This window comes from Biomphalaria glabrata, chromosome 2 (assembly GCF_947242115.1).
Source record: "Biomphalaria glabrata chromosome 2, xgBioGlab47.1, whole genome shotgun sequence".
Lineage (NCBI taxonomy): Eukaryota > Metazoa > Mollusca > Gastropoda > Planorbidae > Biomphalaria > Biomphalaria glabrata.
The window spans coordinates 4154463-4180772 of NC_074712.1; the positions used below are offsets into that span (position 1 = coordinate 4154463).

Sequence of the window (26310 nt, forward strand, 5' to 3'; positions counted from 1 at the left end):
GAGACTGAGAGAGAGAGAGTGAGAGAGACAGAGCGTGTGTGTATGAAAGAAGCTTGGATAGAGAAAAGTCAAAAAGTAATAGAGAGACTAAAAGAAATACAAAGACCCTCACCATTCGCTGAAGGTGTCAGCAGCAACTCACTCCATTGAAACTGTGATCATATTTTTCTCGCCTCCCTCTAAGCCCCAGACTCCCCCCCCCTTTATTTGCCTCGTTTAGCACCCTCCCTCCTTTCTTCACTTGTCTGGACTGTCTTGGCCGTCATGAACGGAATGTCGGGGGAGGAAGTGAGATTCAACGTTGTCATGATACTGGTCATTGCTGGAACCGGATACGTCACATGACGGAATGACCGCTGCCGTGACTACAGGTTTCTTGTTAGAGCTCAGTTTTTCTTTTCTACGTCTTCTGGGTTAAAAAAAAACAACCAAACAATCACAAGGTTTTCGTTGTTAAGGTATGTTTACCTTCGGAAGAAGAAGAGTTACTTCTTAGATCTAGTTTTCTAAAAAAAAAATTTAAAAATATGAAGGACTGGATATTTTAAAGGAAACAAATTTCTAGACTTTTCATTGCCTGGTAATTATATGTTATTTTAACTTACATTAGTATTATAAGAGGCAGAGAAACTGAATAGAAGGAGTGATAATTATTTTATTATTATTATTATTACTATTATTACAGTTTATATCGCTTTGAGTCGTTTTTTATTAAGAAAACATTTTACCGCTAAAGTGGTAGACTATAACTTTCTTTATTTTTACAAAGCTTATATCAACTCTGTCTGTCTGGTAAAAAAGTGTGTACAAGTTATTTCTCCAACACCCATTCTCGGATCAAGCTGAAATTTCGCACAATTATTCATTGGCATAGACATAACGTGAATCAATAAAAAAAAGTAGCCAATTAGAGAATTAATTACTGGTAATTAATTATTTTGTTTGATACCAATGAGGGAAACTAATACTTCAGTATTCATAATTATGGTTAAATGTGTTGGGTTTAGTCCCCTTAAATAATTTTTAATTTCTATTTCTCCCTCAAGCATTCTCCAATCAAGTTGATACTTTAAACAATTATTTATTGTACCTAAGAAAACATGAATCAATTTTAAAAATAACCAATTAGTCAATTAATCATTGGCAATAAATTATTTTGTTTGATGTCAAATAAGGGAAAAAACTTTGTATAGTATTGAAAGATATAGTTTTAATAGCGGAGTTCTTCCCCTTTAGATACGTTTTTTTTTAAAGGATTCTGTATATTTTGCTTGTTTCAATATCACCTTATTATTGAGTTGATTTAGGACATGGGATAGTTCTTTTCCGACTTTGTGATCAATGGGGCAGATGATGCAAAGCTCATCTATTTCTATTACGGTTAACGAAAACGTCATGTGGCTAGCACATCGACCAACCGCCTTTAGTGTCAGGTTCCCATTGGAGTTGGGTGGACTTAGTGATACCCCTCCCCTTCACTTATCCTGTCGAAACGTTGGGGCACCAAACAAGATCTGTTGACCGTCTTTATCCATTCCTCCTCGCCTTTAACCTTGGGTTGCCTGAGCTAGCCAGGAAAACCAGTGACTTGAGTTTAGGTCATTGGTTACTATGCATGACTAAATGCATGACGCGTAGGACGTAATCATCTTCTTTTTTTTGAAGTAACGTCTGTATTATATAAGATAAGAAGATAAGAAGAAGATCGAATTTTTTTTTCAATGACAGGCCTGTCTATTCTTTTATGTTGTCTTCTCATCGCTGTCTCTGTCTTTGTTTCTTTTTCCTGGTACTGTTCCTTGAGGGAAGGTCTTTGCAAGCTCTGAGGACCTTATGCTATGGCCATACAATTTTAGTCTGAGTTTTTGGACAGTAATTTTGCGGTTTTTTGACAATGATCAACAGGCCATCTTTGGGCAGAGGCGTAGTGAGGGGGAGGGGCAAGAGGGGCGCCACCCTCAGATGCACGTTTTGCTCACTACGCCCCTGTCGTGTGGTCACAAATCTTCTAATCCAAACTCGTGTTCCTCTAGTTCGGAAGTTAGTCGATTTTGAAGTAACGTCTGTATCATGTAAGATAAGAGGATAAGAAGAAGATCGAATTTCTTTCAATGACAGGCCTGTCTATTCTTTTATGTTGTAGTCTCATCATCATCATCATCATCAAACTCCATTAGAGTGAGGGCTTGAGAGGCTCAAATCCTCTCTTGCAAAAGCCCTGGACAGAAACCCTGCTGTCTTGCGTAGTGCATGAATGTCGCCATACAGGTCGAGAATTTTGGGTTTCCCAGACCTGTCGAGACGGAGATCAGCAAGTCTGGGGCAGTCAAACAGAATATGAGGCACGGTTTCCTCTTCTTCCCCGCAGCGAGGGCACCGTGAATCGAAATTTGGCCATAGCTGCGAGAAATATGAGCCAACAGGACAGTGGCCTGTCCTGCACTGTGCTATAATAGCTTGCTCAGGCCTGGACAGCCTCCACCACGGGGAAGTGCGGTCAGGGCGCCTCATGCGCTCCCAGACTCCACGGGCTTTTTGGGACTTGTCCCAGCACTCAAACCACTTTTCCATTTCTGTTTTTTGTAGTATAGCCAGGGCTTGATGAAAGTAGTCTCATCACTGTTTCTGTCTTTGTTTTTTTCCCTGGTACTGTTCCCTGAAGGAAGGTCTTTGCAAGCTCTGAGGACCTTGATCATCGTGATCATCAGATTGATTTAGGATCAGAGGCGTAATGAGCCAGACCTGCGACCGGGGCAAGAAACTTTATTGCCCCCCCCCCCCCCCCACTATTTTTTCTTGAGCATCACTTAGAAATATAGGCTTATAAATAAAAGGTATTTAATAAAAGTATAATTCAAATAACCTTAGAATGCATTACCTAACTAAAATATATACAATAATTTTTTTCGGCTCCCTTGCCGCCCACCCCCTCCTCAGGATATAACATTTTATATTTGTGAATGTTCTTATTTAAAACCCACTGAACCAGGAACAAGATGCCAAATAAAATACTTTAAAAGAAAGAAACAATGCGCTCTCTTACCACGTGATAATATAAGGAGTTTAAGGTCTTGTTCTATCTAAGAGCTGATTAGTATGAAGGTATAACCCTTTCTCCACCCCCCCTGCCCTTTTCCTAACTGGTCCAGACAAGTGATAGGAAAATAGTGTATTGAGAAAGCTAAAGGCACGAAATAGCGCTAAACAAAAACAGTTGGTAAAAATATTGTTAATCGCACAGATTTATTGTTGTTAGTCTAGATCTATTACAAATTTAATTACATGACAGATCCAAACTAATTGATACAATTACATTTCGTATAAGCTTTTTAAAAATATATTTTTAATGTTTTTCTTGATTATTATTATTATTTTTTTATTTTAAGTATGTGTATGTATTTTTAAGAAAGTTCTTGATTCTTCTTTTTTTTTTTTGGGGGGGGGGGGGGGGGGGGCTCTAAATTAATGTCTAAACTTGACCGTGCCAACTTGTTAATATATTTTAAACACGAATCTAAAGCATTCATTCATTTGCTGGCTGGGTTTTTAACAAGCATGTTTTAAAGTTCTAAAAAAAAAACTTTTTTTTTTTTTGCTAAATGGATTCATTGTTAGAACAGGGTAGGATAAACATAGCCTAAAAATATCAAGAGATTGCAACATAACTCGGTCGAGAGGCCGCACCAGTTCACAAAGGCAACTTCAGTTTCTTGACACAATTTCTTTGTGAAGAGAGGAGGCTCGCTATTGTTTACACATGATCCAATGGGTCCAGGGCATGTGTACCAATGATCCCATGTTCAGGGCATTTGCACCAATGATCCCATGTCCAGGGCATGTGCAACAATGATCCCATGTCCAGGGCATGTGCACGAATGATGCCATGTCCAGGGCATAAGCACCAATGATGCCATGTCCAGGGCATAAGCACAAATGATGCCATGTCCAGGGCATAAGCACCAATGATGCCATGTCCAGGGTATGTGCACCAATGATGCCATGTCCAGGGTATGTGCACCAATGATGCCATGTCCAGGGCATAAGCACCAATGATGCCATGTCCAGGGCATGTGCACCAATGATGCCATGTCCAGGGCATGTGCACGAATAATGCCATGTCCAGGGCATAAGCACCAATGATGCCATGTCCAGGGCATGTGCACCAATGATGCCATGTCCAGGGCATAAGCACCAATGATGCCATATCCAGGGTATGTGCACCAATTATGCCATGTCCAGGGCATGTGCACCAATGGTGCCATGTCCAGGGCATATGCACCAATGATGCCATGTCCAGGGCATGTGCACCAATGATCCTATGTCCAGGGCATGTGCACCAATGATCCTATGTCCAGGGCATGTGCACCAATGATCCTATGTCCAGGGCATGTGCACCAATGATCCTATGTCCAGGGCATGTGCACCAATGATCCTATGTCCAGGGCATGTGCACAGGAGAGACTTAGTTCAACTTAATGTTGACCCCAATTTTACTCTTCTTGCGTTAGCAGCCGAAGGTGAGACGGGTCACGTGCTGCCCCCGGGGGGGGGCGCCATTGCGCCACTTAACCATTTATTTAAAATGATTTCAATCTAGTTTGTTATGCAACAGGTAGTTTCGTTTATAAATATAAACTGACACCCAAGCCTAAAACATATTAGACCGACCTTGTTAAGGAATAGGTCTGTAGCTCCCTGTCATACACCCTCTCCCATCAAAATATCCCCCCTCCTCCCTAAACATCCTCCCTCACCATTTTACATCTTTCTTCCTCTCAACACCCTCCCTCCCATTAACACCCTCCCACCCTCCCTCCCCACTTCTTTCCTCACTCCCTAAATCCTCCATCACTTGTATGTGAGTGTTTATAAAGAGGACATTTCTATCTATCTATCTATCTATCTATCTATCTATCTATCTATCTATCTATCTATCTATCTATCTATCTATCTATCTATCTATCTATCTATCTATCTGACTATCTATCTATCTATCTATCTATCTATCTATCTATCTATCTATCTATCTATCTATCTATCTATCTATCTATCTATCTGTCAATCTGTTGATGGAATTCGAAACATTCTACTTTGATCCATGCACAGTTTAGTGCCACTTCATTATGCATTCATTTCGAGGTTCTCTGGGACATATTCAAAAAAGAAATCTTTGTGAGTTGCTATGCACGCCCTCGTCAGAACATGGTTGACTTGAATCACAAGTACCGTGCGCATTTCTCAAAACCCTATCAAAAGAATACATTAGTAATAAGAGAGTTTCATACATGGCGGACAAAACTAAAATGGCGACCATTTTCCTTTCGGTATATCCGGTATACACAATAAGGAAAGTTTTGATAAGGTAGCAAGGGAAATAGCCACTAGGTTTTGTGTGGTCTGTCTGTACATACGTCCGTCCCGTTAAGATCTCAAAAAACCAGAAAAGTTATTGAAAATCAGAAATCATGGTATTTTAGATCTTGCAAAGTTAGGATGCAACGGTTATTTTGTTATCTGAAAGCGAAAAGTTTAATTAAAAAAATTAACTAATCAAGCAGTTTTTTTCCCTTAAAAATAAACCATTTTTACAACTATTCACAATTAATATGAAAAATAGGGGAGACAATAAAATAAAGGAGGTAACTCACAAGTATATATTAGTACACATTGAAAAACGATTTAAAAAAAATGTGTATTACTAAATTAAATATTTGCTGTGATACAAGCTAGCTACATTTTAAATAAAAGTTCCCTTTTAATTTAAAAGAGACAGAATGCATTTAATATACATTTATATACAAGCCAAATATAATTTAAAACAATATTTAATGAGCAATGTTGCATATTATATAAAAGAAGTTCAATTTGCATTGCAGCTACTTTACCAAGACACCAAATTAAAAAAAAGAGTTTCTTCGTTGAGGCTTTGAATTATAGATCGGCCCTTGACAAAACAATTTTATCGATTAGATAAGCATTCAATAACATCAGTTAGCCCAGGTTCACATTGAACTTTAACTTCTGTGTTATCCGTTCCTTGAATACATATGAATATTAACATTGTAATAATAATTAAAATAATAACATGGATAAATCTCCGTATCGTGTGATATCATGCCGTCAGACGGACTAACAATACAATAGTATCGGCTCTTCCTTTTGTAATGGAGGAGATGGAGTTGTGGCTGTTGATAGTTTCGTAGTTTTTTTTAAATTTATTTTAAAAATATTTAAACCTACTTTTTTTTTTTTTTTTTACCTGAGTGGACCTCTTAGGGGGCTAAGTTCGAGAATGTTTGTCTTTGTATCTTTTTTTTGTTTTTGATATTTGAAGAGTTCATGATAATTTGTGTGGACTTTGTGGCTCAAAATAGTTCCAATAGTTGTGGGATATTGTACCTTCACTCAATGAATTACAATCTAGGCAGAAACAAATGTGGGTAACTAATTAGCGGTGAGAAATGAGATTTAATAGGAAGATGAACTGCTACGCATTAAGATATTGATAAAATTATAGTTTTTTTTTTTAAATTTACAAAGCTTCTGTCTGTCTGTCTGTCTGTCTGTCTGTCTGATAGATATTTTGAACACGTTGGGAGCTCTCCCACTTCCCATTCTCGACTCAAGTTGGAACTTTTCACAATTATTTATTGTTGATGACAACATAGGAATTAATTAAATTAAATAAATACATTAAATAGTGGTAAAAAGGGAAAAAAGCATTACAATATTAAGAGTAAATGTGCAATTAACCCACTTAGATAAGTTTTTCTTTAAAAGTATTTAAAAAAAAATAAATTTGCTTGTTTAGTTGGCAGCATTATAGTTCACTTTAGCGTCCTTGACATTGTGCACATAATCGGGGAAAAATCTCCATTGTATAACTGTCGATTTCACGTTTTCATAACACGAAGATATCTTCCTTTGAGATGTAGAAAATTGTTCAAAGCCCTGTGAAATGAAAGAGCGAGACGAATAAAGAATACAAGACTTTGATTTCTGTGTCTGTGTTCAATGTTTCATTGATCATGGAAGATGTACATAATAGCACGCACTTTTAACAAAAACACAAAGTTTGCTGGGTTTTTTTTTTTTTTTGGTGCTTTTGATTTTCGAATAACGTGTTTCTTGTTAACTATTTCGGTCGATCACGTGATGGAAGGGTGAACACCCACTTATACAGGCCAGGGTTCGAGTTGTTTCCATCAGTGGGTCTTACGGGAGGTTGGTGGCATTCCAGTCTGTAAAATTCGTTTTTTTTGCCTCCCTCCGCTGTGAGAGTATATTTCAGCTTACTCTTTTGCATATCGAAGCGCGGTGGCTGAGTGGTAAAGCGTTCGGCTTTCGAACCAAGGTCTTCGGTTTTACTGGGATTTTTAATTTAGGGTACCTGACATTAGTTGGGGGAAAAGTAAAGACGGATGGTAGTTGTGCTGGCCACATGACACCCTCAGTAACCAGATAGCCTTAACATCATCTGCCCTTCATATAGCGCATCTTTCATGTTATGCCATGTGTTGATGGTCTATTTTGTTGATGATTATATATGTTAATGGTGCATGCGAGTTCATAGCAGACACAACAACAGAATGAATCAAGAATATACTTGATAACGCAGGCTGATAACTTCAACAATTTAATGAACAATAAAAAGGGCACAGTCCTCTGTCGTCGCTAGCCTAGCGTCGTCCTCTAAGGCGTCTTGTCCGTTACTCCTCTCGTTCGTAGTCCTGTTCTTTTATCACTCGTCACATTACTTAGGAAAAACCCGATTAACATCAACTTCTACGCATCTTGTGTCATTACATATTTGAAGGGGGTTAGCATACATTACTCAGCACTAATCGGGATTCAAACTAGATCCCACTAGATAGGGTCACACATCGCTCCTGGGTTGTTTCAATGTGAATAACATTTGATTCAGTCAATATATTTGGAAGTACACGCGTAAGTGTAAAAACATTATTAACTTTAAAAAAACAACAGCAACAAAGCTTATCTAAAGGGTGAACTTCCCATTTACACCTATATATCTAAACTAGTCGACCCACGGCGTAGCATACGCCGCTATTTCAGTAATTAGTGATGGGTGAATACAAAGTAGATTACTTATTCTCTCCCCCCCCCCCCTTTTTTTTTTTATTTCGCCACTAAAGTTACCTGGGGTAACTCTAGTCCGACTTGCAGAAATAAAAGATCGATCTTTCCATAAATTCTTGGTCAAAATGGTCCTGCCCTGCCATTTAGTGACGGGTGAATATTACTTGTTCTCCCCTCCACCCTCTTTTTTTTTGCCACTAAAGTTACGTGGGGTAACTCTAGTCTAGAGCGATCTTTCCATGACTTATTGGTGGTATCCGGACTGTTGAGCCAAGAAGAGAGTTATATATATATATATATAGATACTGTGTAATTTATTTCCATTTTTTAATAACAAACAAACAAAAAATTAATTGATAAGAATTAATGGACAAAATGTTGTTTTTTTTATATTCATGATTTGTTAGGTATAATACATAATTGTTTAAAAATTCAACTTGATCCGAGAATGGGAGAAATAACGAATACAATTATCTAAAAGGAAAAAAAAACTCAAACATTTAGCCATATCTCTCAATACTATGGGATTAATTTATTCTTTTTAGACGTTTGCGATTTTCTTTGTGTGTGTGTGGGGGTACATCAAAAATATACTGTGGCAATAAGAGAGACGACTGTCGATTACGAACGATTATAAAATACATACAGTAACATGACAACTGGATTTCAACAATGATTTGATCCAGAGGCGACATTAGCAGTACCCCCGTGTCCGGGGAGAGTGTCAAAACCGGGGCCCCCAGCAAAGTGTCAGACGCAGGTCCGTGAGCCGTAAGCGTAGACTAAATATACCCTACCACCTTACACTAACAGGCTCGTCCGCCTCTGATGCTATTTTTTTTTTTGTAGGCCTTATCGTTAGTACATAATAAGGTACATTACGTAGGTACTATACTATTGGCCATATGACTACATTACACACTGTAAGGTAATTGTTGTGCAAGAAAGATTTTGCTTGTAAGACTTTGTCCCCTGTCTTATAGTATTGATCTTGTGGCCTTCTAATCATTGTAACCAATAAGTTAGACACATTGTGCACAAAAAAAAATAAATGAACAAATTAGATAATATTTTCTGCTATCGCGGGGCCCCCCTTTCAGGCGTGGGGTCTGTGGTGGTGCCCCACTCTCCACACCGTAAGGTGGGCTATGGTTTGTAAGATGGCGCCCTGCACATTGGACCTGCCAGACATGTTTGTGTTTTAAAGATGATCAATAAAGTTTGGCCTTAGATCAGCCGTGCCGTGACCAAGATGTCCAAACAAAAGATTACTGACGTGGTTTAGGAAAACAAATACTTTTATGATAAAACGAAAAATGTGAACTACAGATTTGAACATCTCAACCCTTCCCGCTAACACAGTTTTAACATTCTTGATAAAAATTTGAACTAGCCGGATATTACCCACGGCCTGCTGGCCTTAGTTTGGGGTCCCACATACATACATACATACATACATACATACATACATACATACATACATACATACATACATACATACATACATACATACATACATACAAACATACAGAAATACCCAATACATACCTTTGTACATAGATAGATAGATAGATAGATAGATAGATAGATAGATAGATAGATAGATAGATACACACACATACATACATACATACATACATACATACATACATACATACATTCATACATACATACATACATATACATGCATAGATAATAGATACATAACATACATGCATACTCCTTAATTTCAATTATATATATATATATTAGTTAATGTGCCTAAAGCGGTTAATTTGTCTACCAGCAGTTTGGTGTTAAAAGTTAACAGCCGTCAACAACAACAGTAAACAAAAAACAAAATTCATTAAGATACTCAACTTAAAATGTGTCAGCAAAATAAACAATACAATACAACGACTGATGTTATTATTCGATAAACCAGCAGAAGCAAATTTTTTTCGGGGGGAGGGGGGATTTTTTTCTCTCCCCCCCCCTTAAAAACAATTCATAGTGTGTGTGTGTGCGCGTGTGTTTGTACATAATTAATCCCTTCATTCTTTCGGAAGACGTTTATTGTACGCTAGAAATGATTCTTCCTGGACTTAGTGGAAAAATTGTAGACTCCCCGCCATTGCCAGAATGGGGGTCTGGGGGAGCGCTGCGAGCTACCCCAGTGCGAGGCAGAGCCCCGCCTCCAAGCACAATTTCCGGTAGAGAAAGCCGACAAAATGCATATTCTGAGGTATCTACAGTGCATTATCCTGCTATTAAAAAGTTTTATTTTAAAAACCTTATGTACTATTCTTACTGACTTAGATCCTCCCGCGCCGTTCGGCGCATTGGGCGGCAAGCTACTTCCACAAAAATCTGTCACTGGCAATGTCTGAAGCCTCTTCGCACCTGCTCTGAGGACCTCCATGAAAGTGTAGCGCCAAGTTGTACTAGGATGTCCCTGTTTGCGCTTTTGAGCCACATTTAGACTTTTTCAATTTCGAAAGATGACTTCACTGCACTTTATCGATGGAACCCAGCCACTGGTAGAGATTTGTAACCTCTATGGCTACGTTCTTGGAATTAGGTGATTGTAGTTTGCTTTAGATTTTATATTAAAAAAAGAAGTTTTATCGTCAGAATCATGGGGGGGGGGTTAAACTAAAAAATCTGTGAATTGTTTTTTAAATTCAAAATCCCATTAGCTACGGTCATAGAATTTGGTGATTGTAGTTTGCCTTAGAATAAAATTGAAGAGAGAGATTTTCAACCTCAAAACTCTCTGTAGGGGGTATTTAAACTCAAAACCACCAGGAGGGGTTTTAAACTTAAAAAAAAGCTCTCTGGAGGAGGGGGGGGATTTAAACTCAAAACCACCCTTGGCTTGGCTACGCTCATAGAATTTTGAGTGCGTAATTTGCATTTATTTTATATTGAAGAGGTATTTTTCTAGCTTCAACACCAACCCCTCCCCCTGCTACGCCCACGAGCAGAAGTGGGTTCTTATGTTAATATAGCACTCTCGATCAAACAGTCTTTTAATTTGATTTCATGTTTTTCTAATACAGGAATGGATTAACGTTTTCACCTTGTTACCAACAATAATAACATAAATATATGTTCGTGGTGATAGCGCTTTCTCCACAGGTGCTATTGTAGGACTAAATGGGTTGCCTGAATCAGCCAGGAAAATCAACGACTTAGCAGAATATGAGTCATTGATTGTCATGTATGACAAGATTGGCACATGAAAAGCGTAGGACGTAATTATCTTCTTTTTTAAACTAACGTCTGTAATATATAAGATAAGATAAGATTATCTATATGATTTAGCACTAAAATGAAAAGAATGTTGCCACAACTTGACAGGTTTCTTCATGACCCTGTGTAGTTTTTTTTTTTTTTTTAAATTATTAGTGAGAAAATAACTAAGTGAATCAGTCACTTCGTTTGTAAATTACAAAAAAAAAAAAAAAAAAAAAATCTTGGATGCTCTTAACATCCTAACTATTCCTAGAGAGAAATTAGTTTTTTTTTTCCTAGTCGATATACCGTTCATTGTCAGATCGATTCTTTTGATATTTACAATCATTTCCATCTGTGTCTGCTGCTTGTACATGTCAATGAATGCACGGCTTGGCCGGTATTCCACGACCAGATAACCTTTCTGTTTGTCGACAGAGCTAAAATATTGTCTTAATATCCCGTAAAATCAAGATAACTTAAAATTCTTTCCATCTCTACTAAAATTAATTGGATTTCCACAAAGCGGCTTAGGCTTAGCTTCTAGTAAGCCTACCAGAAGCAATGTCTATGTATTGTTCAAAATGCAATATTAGTAGATTATGGTGCATTTATTTAGGAGATTCGGTATATATATTTTTAAAGGAAACCTCAGTATTTATGCTTTTCATTAAGCTTCTTCATCATGGGTATACTTGAACTCAAGGCCTCTTTTTCTTTGCCTCTTTTGTGGGCTTTCTTTCTTTGCCTCTTTTTGGGCCTTTCTGCCTCTTTTATGGGCTTTCTTTTACATAAACCATTACTATTGAAATATTAACTATATTTCGTCACCCACTAGTTAATCGCACGATTCTTTTGAAAGCACAATACTATTTGAGATGTTTTATGAATCTTCACAGCGTTATCTGTTTGACGTTCTGACACAATCAAGAGAATGTTGTTTAATTCTTTCTCTCCTAACTGACGATACCAGCGTTGATTCCACCAGAATGTGGTAAATAACTACGGAGAGAAAGAGTTAAGAAACAAATAGAATTGTTAAACAGTTGCCCAGTCGTCCCTCTGAGAGCCTATGTCATTAACTGTATTCAATAGCCTTAGGGCATTCAACGAGCGTCACTTCCTTTTGTTCTATTACATCCTCTGAGCGGTAATAGGAATGATAGGAACAAAAGACAACAAACTCTAGGGCTCTAGGGATTATTTTATTTTGATCATTTAATTAGTAGAATCTTATCATATCTCGTTCATCTAGAGTCCTAGGCAAAACTTACGGATCATTATAGGAATCCTGCTAATAACAGAATCGTTTAGACTTTTAGAGGAACATCATTCATTATGACCAGCTCATATAGAACTAGAAGGAAATGAGAAGGCTGACACACTCGCCAAGAGTGGGAGAACTAACTCGCTAATAAACTCTGCACACTATCCAGAAGAATTGAAGAAATTGATTGTAAATAAAATAAATGAGAAATGGACGAGCTCTCATCCAAGTCACAAGAAAGATGACGCTTACTATAAGCTATCCCGACAAGACCAACGTCTAATCTTTCGACTCAGGACCGGACACAACAGAATGCGACAACACATGTACCGGAAGCTCAAAATTGGAACCAGTGAAATCTGCCCATGTGGAGTATCACCAGAGAATGCCGACCGCGTCCTCCAAAACTGCTCTCTTTACCAAGAGGCCCGTATAAGACATTGGTCCCAAATCACCCCAATAGAAAGAAAACTATATGGAGAGCTCCCTGATTTGGAAACCACTGAGCAGTTCATCTCATGTATTGGTCTAGTCGTCTGAACACTCCAACATAACAATGAGATCGAAGAAAAAGAAGAAATTCATTATGAACTATTTGCTTTGTTTACATTGTCCTTAAAATTTTATAATCTAAAGTTTCGGAACAAAAAATCTAATTGATAGGGGGTGCGGTGTCTGAGTGGTTAAGCGCTTGACTTCTGAAACCGGAGTTCTGAGTTCTTCTTCTTCTTCTAGCCAGCTTTATTGCTGCTGAGCTGTGAGCTCTTTTGCAGACTGTGCCAAGGAAAAAAAAGTGTGCTGTTTTCTTCAGTTGTTCAGCACTGCCGTACAGGGTGTTGGTTATGTTGGGCTGTAGTGGAAGTAGGGTCTGCCTAAGGTAGATTAGGGAGGGGCATTCAAAGAGGATACGGTTTACAGTTTCAAAGGGGTGGGCGCAGTGTCTGCAAAGGGGGAGTTGTGTGGAGTTTATTTGTTCAGGTGGTAATTTCATAGTGGTGTGTGTCCTGTTCTTAGATGGAAAATTGTAGAATGTTCTTTGCGGGGGAGGAAGTTAATACTGGAGTTCTGGGTTCAAATCTCGGTATTTTTAGGGCGAGATTGACTCTTATGGGTACCAGACTTTAGTAGGGGAAAGTTAAGGCTGTTGGTCGTTGTGCTTGCCATATGACACCCTGCTCGTTATCCGCCTTCCAAAGAAACAGATGACATTAATATCATCTGCCCTATGGATCACAAGGTCTGAAAGGGGAACTTTACTTATTGAGTGAAAACCTGTTTATTATTGTCCTAAAGATATTTTTAATATTTAAAAACATATCTTGAAAAACACATATTTTATCTTTAAAAATGGATTCCTTACATAAAAAAGTCATGCTTATAGAGTTATTAAAAATTCATGTCTCGGTGTTTAGATGTGTTTTTTTTTTCCGATGACATAAATTTGTTTTAGTATTTTTCTTTGTTTCTGAAGAAGCGAATTGATTTCAAAATCAGTTTTATGTGGATGTTGTTTATTTTAAATTTTTGTTGCTCGTTTTCTTTCTTGTAGTTGGCATCTTTTAAAATTATAATTGGTTACTTAATACTTTTTTGGTAGTTGTCTATTTTTAGACCTTTGTTATAGTTGAAATATTATTTTATCTGATAAATAGCAGAAGTTGCTTACAAAAAAAAAAAAAAAAGATAGTTTGTGCTATGTGTTAATCTAATCGTGAATGTTAATTAGAGACCTATTTTTTTCCCGGCTGAATCAAGCAGCACGTCCTATGCCAAAATGGTACTAGTGAAGAAGGAGCACTTGTATGACTGGGTCATAACATATGGAATAAAAATGTGGCTTTATTCTTGTGTTTTTATGAGTATTTCATTAGGATGCATTTTTGTGTTTATACAATTTTGGTGAAGTGAAATGATTCCAAACATAGTATGCATATTCTAATATAGGCTACTCAGGGCCGGTTCTAACAACTGCGGGGCCCTATGCGAAACTGATTACGCGGGGCCTAGTCTGGGTGAAAATAAGGATAATAAGTGAAAATTAAGATTTTGAATTAGAAAAAAAAATCGACTTTACTAAGTACAAAATTGCGATCAAATTAACTTTACTTTACGAACATTGTAACCATATTTATATGCCAGTAACTATAAAAGTAAATGAAGTATTGTAGCTTCCGATTAAGATGAGAATTCGCTCGATTATTACATTTTATTACTTGAACGCTAACAATGCCTTTTTTTCTTTTATCGCGCGTTAGGATAGTAGTTTTCCGCAATAAATGACGCCCACAAATGACAATTTTGTATATTTGTCAGATTTTTATGAGTTTTCAGATTGTAATAAATTCAGGAGATTTCCAGGAATTTTTCGTATATATTTTGCAATTTAATAATTACACCTAGAATTAGCGCGGGGCCTATGAAAGCGCGGGGCCCACTGCGACCGCATAGGTTGCAGTGGCCTAAGACCGGCCCTGCTACTCAACGACCAAATCAAATACAGAATTGTCCGGACTGACATGTTAATGTCTGACTAGGTTTTTTAAAAATACTTTATCAAGGTATCCACATTTCGTTTCCATCATTCTTGAAATGAATTTTAAAATTCTAAAAAATGTGGTGTAAGAGTTGGTTATAGCGCTTGGCTGCCGTACCGTGAGGAATGGAGTTCAAATATCGTAGAGGACTGCCATTTTGAGCTTCGTGATTCCGAATGCACTCAACAGACGTGGGGGGGGGGAATTAAAGACAGTCTTTGTGCCGACCTCAGAACACCCTCACTGACCGTCTCACTTAGTAGGTTTGACATCCTCTTGTCTCTGTAGATCGCAAGGTCTGAAAGGGGTACCTCTACTGTTGAATAGAATAGTTTCGATACTTGACTCATGATTGGACCAAAAGCGCTCTGAGCATGCTACAAGCATGAAAGTAGCGCTATATAAAAGCTATAATAATAATAATGTTTCTGCACATATCTCTGTCACACTAAAACAACAATTATAAGAAAACAAAATAAATAAACTATATATATATATATATATATATATATATATATATATATATATATATATATATATATATTGTTACGAATCTCACTATTCAGGCTCTCTGCAAACTGCACCATACACCACCAACTTAAAGAACTTGACAACTCAGGGCTACAAAGTAACGTAACACTTTAATAGTTGAATAAATAACAGCCAATACTGTACAATTGGCAACACGTACACTGTACAAATATCTCTCCGATAACACCGTTCCGCCGTATCAACTCTTGCACTGGCCTCTCCGTCTCGTTATGGGCTTGCACTGGGTTCAACAGTTCAGGACTGACTTCACACACTAGGCTCGTTGTGTCGGACTCGATCACAGACCAAGATCAAGACGCCGTTCGTCTCAACTGTACTTGATAGTACTCCGCACTGAACCGTCGTAATGCTCCGTACAGAACCACACCGCTGAACTGTGCTGTAGTCGACCGGACTGTAGTGAACCGGGCTCTGAACCCCCTGCCGTGAACCTTGCTGTATTGAGCCCCTTTTCTCGACCGTCTTGACTGCGACACCTCCGCTCTTTATATAGGGTCCCTACTGGCCTTCTCGAACCGGACAGACGCCGCTCGACGTTTCTAGGTGGTCAGATGACTACAACTCTCGTGACGCTCATGAGCTCTGTTCACGACGGTGATCCTTCCCGAACCGTCCTGTTGATACTCGACTCGGTTGACCGTCGTAGCTCGTCACGGTTGACCGCTCGTCTAGCGCTGGCCTGGGGCGATTTGCGTCGTCTGACTACACTCACACCACTACCCCCATCTGTGCCACCACCAAGTTTATGACAATATATATATAAAGCGAGAGAGCGAGAGAGAAAGAGAAATTGAGAAGGATAAAAAAAGAGAGAAAGTGAGAGAGATAGCAAGAGAGAGTGAGAGAGAGAAGGAAATGCACACATACATTAAAATATGTATATGTAATAAAAATTATAGATATAATGTCCAGAATGTCTGTCAGCTTAGAATTACCTTGAGACATTAAGCTTTTTTTTTCAGAGAACTTGTCCAACGAATGACCCTAATATTAAGCAGACAAAATGTCAGAGCTATGAAAAACGTGAGATAAAAGGCGAGCATTTGAAAGCCAGCCGGACAAGCAGACGTCAACGGATTGACTCCCCCTCCCCTCTCTTCCAGCGTCCCACCACCACCCAAGATGTAATCGAAGATCTAAAGCTTTATCTGTCCGCGTGCTTTCTGCCATATATCATATGGATCTCACATACATTTGTTCATGCCTTGATATTTTTAATCGTCAGTATGTATATCTTTGTAGGCCATGTATCAAATATATAAAGTAAAGTGTAAGGTCTGACTGTCTGTATGAAAGCTATTTAGATAAATAAATACTAGTAGATCAATCATAATAAAAATCTATGAATATGCCTCTTTGACAAAAAAACAACAACAAAACAATATAGAATGTGATAGAGCCTACCCCTTTACCAACCTGGAGAGGGTACCTTAATCATAAATTTTCATGATTAAACTAAGAGTTAACCCTGATTTTAAATCCTCATATAGAACAAAAACTGGAAACCACTTCGCAGTTCATCTTAGATATAGGATTACTGATCTGAACCCCCCCCAACATAAAAAAATATTCTTTTTGAAACTTCTAAGACAAAAGCTAGTAGATCAGGTGACGATCTTGTGAATGCTTGTTCATACTTCCATATTCTTTATGAAACTTCTAAGACAAAAGCTAGTAGATCAGGTGACGATCTTGTGAATGCTTGTTCATACTTCCATATTCTTTATGAAACTTCTAAGACAAAAGCTAGTAGATCAGGTGACGAACTTGTGAATGCTAGTTCATACTTCCATATTCTTTTTGAAACTTCTAAGACAAAAGCTAGTAGATCAGGTGACGATCTTGTGAATGCTTGTTCATACTTCCATATTCTTTATGAAACTTCTAAGACAAAAGCTAGTAGATCAGGTGACGATCTTGTGAATGCTTGTTCATACTTCCATATTCTTTATGAAACTTCTAAGACAAAAGCTAGTAGATCAGGTGACGAACTTGTGAATGCTAGTTCATACTTCCATATTCTTTTTGAAACTTCTAAGACAAAAGCTAGTAGATCAGGGTGACGATCTTGTGAATGCTTGTTCATACTTCCATATTCTTTATGAAACTTCTAAGACAAAAGCTAGTAGATCAGGTGACGATCTTGTGAATGCTTGTTCATACTTCCATATTCTTTTTCTAGCAAATTTGAATCATCGCTTATTGTCTTTCCTATTTACCAATAATATTGATAACAAGCAAAATATAAAAATCCTTTAAAAAAAACAACAACAACAAAGCTCATCTAAAGGGAATGAAATCCGTTCTTTTAACTATATCTACCAATAATATATAATTTATTTCCCTTATTCGGAAAAAAATAAATAAATCACCAATAATTAATTGACTAATTGATTATTTTTTAAAATAATAATAATAATAATAATCTTTATTTACGTAAGGTAATTTGCCTTACAATTTGTGCATTACACCAAACAAAACATTACAACTATAAAAAAAAATGTACATTCACACCAGAATCACTTACAATTGGCATGTGAAAAGTTTATATTTGATTGTTTCTATTTAATGATTCAGGTACATACAAGTAGTTGTTTAAAGTATCGAATTCATCGTGGAATGCGTGGGGAGAAATAGCGTTAACAATTATTTAAGGGGACAAAACCCGACATATTTAGCCATATCTATGAATGTTGAAGTATTAGTTTCCTTTGTTGCTATTAAACAAAATAATAAATTGCAAGTAATTCATTGTCTATATATATATTGGCCTCCTTCAGTGGTAGAATGACTATGGTTCATCTCGTACACTTTTTCATATGTCTGTGGAGCCCTATTTGGGAGAGACACTCCAGTCCACATATATTGCAGATCAAGGTGGCTTTCGCTTTCGTGGTAGAGGAGCCTGCCATTTTTGGTATGGCACGCTTTACTTCAAGAGCTGAGGCCCATGTTTTCTCGCTGTCCATAGCTTTCTTGGTCACTGTCTCTCTCCAACTAGTGCGGTCTAGGGCGATGTCTTCGCAAGGTTTTTAACGCCGGAAGTGGTAATGGTTCTAAGCCCACATTACCTATAAAATGCTTTCCAATGGCCCGCGTCTCAAATAGCCTCTGACAACCAGTCCAACGTCAGGCCTTCTTGTGTGGTTCAGATACTGAGCCCGGCGGAACTGTTATCACCAACAGGAGAAGGGGCAAAGGCGAGCAACTGCCGCCTAAATCAGTAAGCTTCTGGCAGGAGGGGCTCCTAAGCCTTGGTTGGCTACCCATCTAGGAGAAGGAAAACTCTGAATCCAAACCTCCGCTGCCTTGCGGCTAATTAGATGTCTAACTGGTTACTTTTTTTTATTGATTCATGTCTTGTCTATGTCAGTGAATAATAGTACGAAGTTTCAGGTTGATCCGAGAATGGACGTGGGAGAAATAACGTGTCCACACTTTTTACCAGACAAACAGAATGAGTTCATATAAGCTTTGTAATAAAAAAAATAATTATGTTTATTGTTTGTTTTTAATTCCAACTATATTCCTAATTAATGAACTTCTTTCAAAATCATTTCACGGAGAGAAACATTAATAAATTATTTTTATCGATGGCCTTCACCTTTGCAAACCTCTTCAGATATTAAACGAAAATCTATTTTTTTTTTATTTTTTTTTACATTTTGATTAGGTTTTTTTGAACACCAATAAGAAAACATAATCAAGTCTTTTCATCCCTTCGTGTCTTTATACTGGTGCTCTATATATAGACTGAAAGACCTTTACTAGCCGCAGTTAAATGGAAAGAAAAAAAAATCCACGGGATATTGATGGAATTCATTATCAAAAAATAGCGCTTTAAAAAGAAATTATAGCCCTTGGTTTCAAATCGAATTCATCATCATTAGTTTTTGCTTAAAATGTTGTTTTTTTTTAGACCAAAATATATATATTTTTTTTATCAAACTAGTTTTTCTTTTCTAGTCATTTTTACATCATCTTATTTTCATTTTATGGTGTCGTTTCCAGCTTCAGTGACATAGAAATGTATCCCTTGGCCGGGCTCAAGAATTATGATGGTGCCCCCCCCCCCCCTCCTCCTAAGAAGGGAGACAGAAGAAAGTGATAGAACATTGTGGCACCGCGCTGTGAAAATTAGCACGAAAAAAATGCAGTGGACAACCCCCCCCCCCAAAAAAAAAAAACAACAACAATCAAACAAACAACAAAAAAACAAACAAACAACAGAAAACAGCCTTGGCATTAGCTAAACGCCAGAAGCGAAATTAAAGGAGGTGGTCAGCTCAAGCTTCGGCTGAAATAGAATGGCCTTCGCAGTGGTCAACTGAACATTCGATGCTCACACTAGTCTCACCAGCAGCACGAGATGGAACACAGCTACAGTGCATAGCCTTCTCGAGACTCCTTTATCTAACGGGCAGGCATAATCTGAATGAGGGGATTTGGAAGAAACGGATTAGATTCCCAACAGAATTTGGGACATGTGAAGGTAACAAAAATCTTAATCCCCAACTGGTCTGTCGGATATCTCTTGGGTTTGGCGTTGCCCAGGTTGGAAAACGCTGTTCCGTAACCTCAAGCAAAATAAACATCTTCAATAAAACAAAACGAAAAGAAAAAAATAAAAGAACAAACAAATAGAATTCAAACATTTGATCATTTGAGAAGAAGTTTTGGGCTCTAATAGTCTATAAACGAGATAAAAAAAAACTCATTTAAGTTTGGCAACCGCTGTCATGAGTAAACTGGAAAATCTGGAAGAGTAAGATCATCTTCCAAGTAAAAGTGTAATTGTATTATTTATTTAGTTGTCTTTAGTCAACTATATGGCTGTGGAAGTTGTATACTGAGGCTTGAAGCCTTTGAGAGCATATGCTACAGAAAAATGCAGGCTATCAGATACCAGGCAAATAAGACGAATGAGTGTTTACAAATCAACACTGGCTGTCAAAAAAAAAGGAACCTTCCAATACTGTGAAGAGATGAAAGCTGAACTGGTTTGGTCATATTGTAAGACATTACTCACTGTCAAAAGTCATCCTTCAAGGCGCAGTGGAAGGAGCATGAAGAAAAGGCCGTCCAAAGACACGCTGGCTGGACATTGTATAAGAATAGACCGGCCTCGCTGCTGACTGGAGAAGTGGAGGGATGTGGTTACGCGAACTGTCAAAGTACCCCCCACGACGAAAGTCAAGTGACAGAGGATGATGATCGTCGTCTGGATGCGCGGTATGTCCAAACTGTCAGCGCGATGATGTCGAGTTCGAACCCCGCCTGCTGTCATCTCCTGCCGTCCTGCAGGACGTTTGGGATAGGACGTAATAATCCTCCTGTCTGAAGTACGTCAGAACGCTTACAAGACAAATTCATAAACTTCATTTTTTTTAACTAACGTCCTTATCTAGGCTCACCCAACGCGTGGGTTTGTCCAGCAAAAAACTCATCTGTCAAAGTGAAATCACAAGTCAGTGATCCGCTTCTATTTTTAAACCCACGCTTTGCTTGTCAGAGACTTTCAGCTTGTCAAGAAAGCAGAGACCCGAAGACATCACAATGTGGGAGAATGCATCAGTTATATGGCTTCAGTTCAAAAACTGACACTGACTTGTCTAAATAATAAATAGGCTTAACAAACGTTTTTTTTTATATCGCTATTCTAACACAACTTTTTAATGTAGATCGAACTCAGTATCTCTATTTCTTTGCTCTATGTCGATAGTTTAAAAAAACAAACTCGTGAACTATTTTGATTAATTGCCGTCTCTTTTTACAAAGCTTATATCTTATCTAATCTTATATAATACAGACGTTACTTCAAAAAAGAAGATGATTACACCCTACGCGTCAAGCATTTAGTCATACATATTAACCAATGACTTAAATTCTGCCAAGTCACTGGTTTTCCTGGCTAACTCAGGCAACCCATTCCATGCTCTAATAGCACAAGGGAAGAAGGAGTATTTGTACAAATTTGTCCTAGCATATAGGATGAGAAACTTATTGTTATTTTTGTGTCTTTCAGAGTATTTTATTAAATTTTGTTTTTGTATTTGAAGATTATGGTTCAGTGTTTTATGTATAATTGCCACAAATGCTACTTATTGAGAGATGTGGCTGTATATGTGGAGTTATTTCCCTTATTACGTTTTCTTCCCCTTTTATTTTCTCCCATCTCTTTATACAAAGCCTCTATTAACTCACTCTTGCTGTCTGGTCACATTTTTTTTGGCGTTACTTTTCCCACGCCCATTCTCGGATCAAGTTGAAAATTTGCATAATTTATCCTAGCTGATGACAGGACACGACAACACACATGGCTGCCTCGTCGTGCGGTTTGCGCGCTGGACTGTCGTTCGGATTTATCGACGGTCGAGGGTTCAAACCCTGCCCGCTCCCATCCCCCGTCGTCCTGCGGGAGATTTGGACTAGGAAGTAAACTATCTTCAACTCTGAAGGAACATCCGAAACATGTAAAACATTTTACAAACAAACAAACAATCAATGAATACAAATAACCAGGTAGTTAATAAATAAGTGGCAATCCTGTAATTTTTTTATATAGAATAAGGGACCTTATTCATGCAGTATTAAGACATATGGCAATTATATTGCGGATCTTTTTGTTAGATTAGCTATTTAAAAAAAAAAAGACTTTTAAAAAAATATTTTGCTTGTCATTTTTTTTTCATTGCAAGCCAATAAATCACAGACTGAAATCCTTGCTTTTATTATTTTTTAATGCTAGAGAGCGAGTTCCAGTGACATTGTCTATAAATAATTTCTTGGGCTAAGTTTTGAGTCTCTCCCAACATGGTGTCCACGAGTTCTGATAACCAGTGAAAGAGAAGATGTCTATTCTTATAGCTCAGTGTTGAGAGATGGGCACTTGCATATTTAATAGATATGGGAAACTTGACTGCGACGTGATGTAGCTAGCAAAATTTAAAAATAAGAATCAGAAAAAAAAAAGGGTGACGAAAATCATTACAGATGCCCTTGGGACATGGAACTATAAAGACATGTTAATTGATATAAACGTTTTTTTGTAAATGGCTTTTATATAGCTCATGCTTATATCATGCTCAGCGCGATATGGTCCAATCTCTTTTGTGGACCATTTAGGGGAGGGGGTATGTGGGAGAGAACGTTTCCTGCTATTAGACGCTCAGCAAAGACAACTCTGGTCGAGTCAGGATTCGTTATTCGGAGCCCCCTTGTTAGTGAGCAAAGCGGTTTGGGCGTCTCAGCCACACATCTTATATAATACAGACGTTACTTCAAAAAAGACATGGGACATATCCCTTATTTTATTGGATTCAATGGATTGAGTTGTTGAATATCTTTCATCCATTTGTTCCTTGCGTGATTCAAAGATTGTTGCTGTTACTATATATCTGTGTGTCAGTAGATCAGTAATTGGCGCTCTAAACCAATGCCATAATATTTTATAAATAAACAGCTTCATGTCAAGTATCGTCAAGTCATGCCTTATCCTAACAACTGCATGCACTTATTGTCTACACGCTGACCTTTACATCTTATCTTATCTTATCATAGCTTATCGATTACAGACGTTAATTAAAAAGAGAAGACAATAACGACCTACTTATTTCATGTGTCAATCTAGTTATGCATATTTATCAGTGACTTAACACTCTGCTAAAAAGTCGTTTCAGGTAACCCATTCTATGCTCTAAAGGCACTAAAGATGAAAGCGCACTTGTGCGAATTTGTCCTAGCATATGGAATAAGAAATGTGCCTTAATCTTTGTGTCTTTCTGAGCAATAAAGTTGCTGTAGCACCTGTCATTATTATAAGTAAATAATTATTTTAAAATATTGACGAAATATTTTTTGTGACTTTGATTTTATAAACAAAACAAGCGTGGCTATAATGGTGCATTCTGTTTTCCCTTAATAGATTATTCGCTTAAAACGTGTGCAGCACTGATTTTGCTTTAAATACTTGACTCTGATGATTGAAATTAGCGATCAATTGATTTTATATCGATGAATTGCTGGCTTGTTGATTAGAAAAGTGACAGGCAATAGACATTCACATTTAAAACCAAGTGAAGCGTTAGTAATGAGAGAAAGACTTCACATAGTTTCAGTGGTCAACTGTATACGGCGGTGCTGTGTGGCCAGCACATCTACCTTTAACAAATACTTTACCTTCTAATGAAAAATTCCCGTCCACATTCCCAAAACAAAACAAAAACACATTTTTTAAAATAAAGCTTATCTAAGGGGAAAATCTGTATATTTATAGCCATTTTTATCAATAATGTATGTAATCAAACAATATCAAACTAAATTAATTATCACTAATTAATTAATTGGTTGTTGTTTTTTAATTGATTCATATTTTATTTGAAATAATGAATAATTGTGCAAAGTTTTAATTCGACCCAAGAATAGGAAGTATGCAATGTAAAAGCATTGATTTACATTATAATATGCGTCACGTATTTGGGAACCCCTCGACTTTAGAACATATAGCAACTAAAACAGACAGAACATATAGTCGGTCAAAAGATTTATAACAAATGAATATTCACATTTGAGTAGATCATTAGAGTAACACCATCAGTAAAATCACTTAAAAAGTAATGTAGCAATAATACATAAAACAATGAATCATAATTTACAAATACAAAGAAACAAAAAAAAATACTCAGCAAGACACAAAGATAAAGGCACATTTCTTATTTCCTAAACTAGGACAGATTTGTAGAAGTATTTCTTCCTTTCTTCTTAATCTTTGTGTCTTTTTGAGTAATAAAGTTGCTGTAGCACCTGTCATTATTATAAGTAATATAAGCATGGAATGAGTTGCCCGAATAAGCCAGGGAAACCAACGACTTAGCAGATTAACTAATTGACATGCATGACTAGATTGACACAGGAAACAAGTAGGACGTAATCATCTTCTTTTTGGAAGTAAATTCTGTAATGTATACCTTTTAGCATTTAATAAATGCAAATCATATAATCTTATGTTTATAAAAAGCTACAGTATTTAAATGGGCGTCGTTTCTATCAGTAAAACTCTTTACCACTTGGTCACCCTTTGGCTTTAATAATATTTATAATATCCTTTATTTTTTTATTTAAAATATTAAATTGTATTTTTTTTTACATCTACAGTGATTATCGCCTGAAGTGCTAAAGACAACAATGGAAAAGACTCAGAAATAAGTTTAAAAGGTGTTTCTTGTATTTTTTTTTTTATTTCGGTCGGAGAAAGAAAGATTCTTTAAAATCACTTCCCAAGACAAACACAGAATGGACGAAAGAGGCATAACTCTATATTGAGGTTGGAGTGGTTATGGATGTAGGGGAGGTAACAGACTATCCCCAGAAACTCTCCAACGCTAGAGTCGACAAAGGTCCAGATGAGGATATCATCAACGCTCACGAGCGTCAGATCTACGAGGTGGTCAACTACGTTTTCCTGGGCACAGTAATCGGCCTCTTCGGCATCGTCACCAACATCATCAACATTATCATCTTCTTCAAGCAGGGGCTGAACAACACGGTCAACATCAGCCTGTTCGGCCTGGCCATCTCAGACTTCTGCAGCCTGCTGACCTTGCAGTGGTTCAACGTCTGCGTGAACCCGCTCTTCGAAGAAGCAGACGACCTGTTTCCACTCGCCGCCTCGGAGGTCATCTACTTGACCGCGGGGATCCCCCACGACTGCTTCGCTCGCATCACCTGCTGGATAACCGTGTACATCACGGCCGAGAGATGCCTCTGCATTCTCTTCCCCTTGAAAATAAAACGCCTCATCACCCCAGCGAAGACCACGCTCATAATTATCCTTATCTACGTGCTGATGATGGCCTCTTTCAGCCCGGAATACATAACAGCTTATCTGGACTGGAAATATTACCCGGAGAAAAACAGAACTCTTCTTGGTTTGGTGTTCAAAGAAAACAGAAAGAACGTGGAAGGATTGACGTTTCTGTTGTACGGAGTCTTGGGGAAACTCTCTTTTATGGCGGTAATTTTCTTCACAGTCGTTCTGGTCGTAAGCCTGCGGCGTAAAACAAAATGGCGTAAGAGGTCCGTCTACGGCTCTAGACACTCTGAGAACGTATCCAACAGAGACAGGAAGACGATCTACATGATCGTCATCATAGCGGCCATACTTATCGTCTGCTACACGCCCGGCATCGTGTTGTCAATGGTGACCGTCTTCGAACCGGAATTCAGCATTGTCGGGCGATATGTGAACCTCTTTTTCGCCATCTGGTCGTTCGGCTTCCTCTTTGAGACGATCAATTCGAGCGTGAACATCTTTCTCTTCTACAGAATGAGCTCCAAGTACAGACGATCTTTTTACAAGCTGTTCTGGCGGTGCTACATGATTCGGAGTTCCGCCTCATCAGACGACGCCTCAACCACGAACGTAAGCATGAAAATATTCAACGATAACTCCTCCAACGGAATTATTAAGTTTCCAGACACATTTTACGCTGCGAAAACTTGTTACAATAGTTAAATACATTGGATTAAAACAAGAACTACAAAACAACAACAAACTTTTTTTTTTCTTTGTCTAAATTTGAAAAAAAAAAAGGTATGACTCCAAGGTCAAAGCTGAGATTCAAAAGGATTACCGGAAATGAT

General features: G+C 37.7%; 1 protein-coding gene across 1 annotated transcript; it reads left to right on the forward strand.

Moving 5' to 3' along the window:
• Positions 1-449: 449 nt before the first annotated feature.
• On the forward strand, positions 450-26182 carry LOC106063900 (growth hormone secretagogue receptor type 1-like). Its single transcript, XM_056022156.1, has 2 exons — positions 450-580; positions 24823-26182. Exon 2 carries the CDS (start codon positions 25004-25006, stop codon positions 26180-26182), a length of 1179 nt encoding a protein of 392 aa, XP_055878131.1. The 5' UTR covers positions 450-580; positions 24823-25003.
• Positions 26183-26310: the final 128 nt, after the last annotated feature.

What these genes read in the sequence shown, in the direction of transcription:
- LOC106063900 (XM_056022156.1), top strand. Translation starts at nt 25,004, where the DNA reads ATGGATGTAGGGGAGGTAACAGACTATCCCCAGAAACTCTCCAACGCT.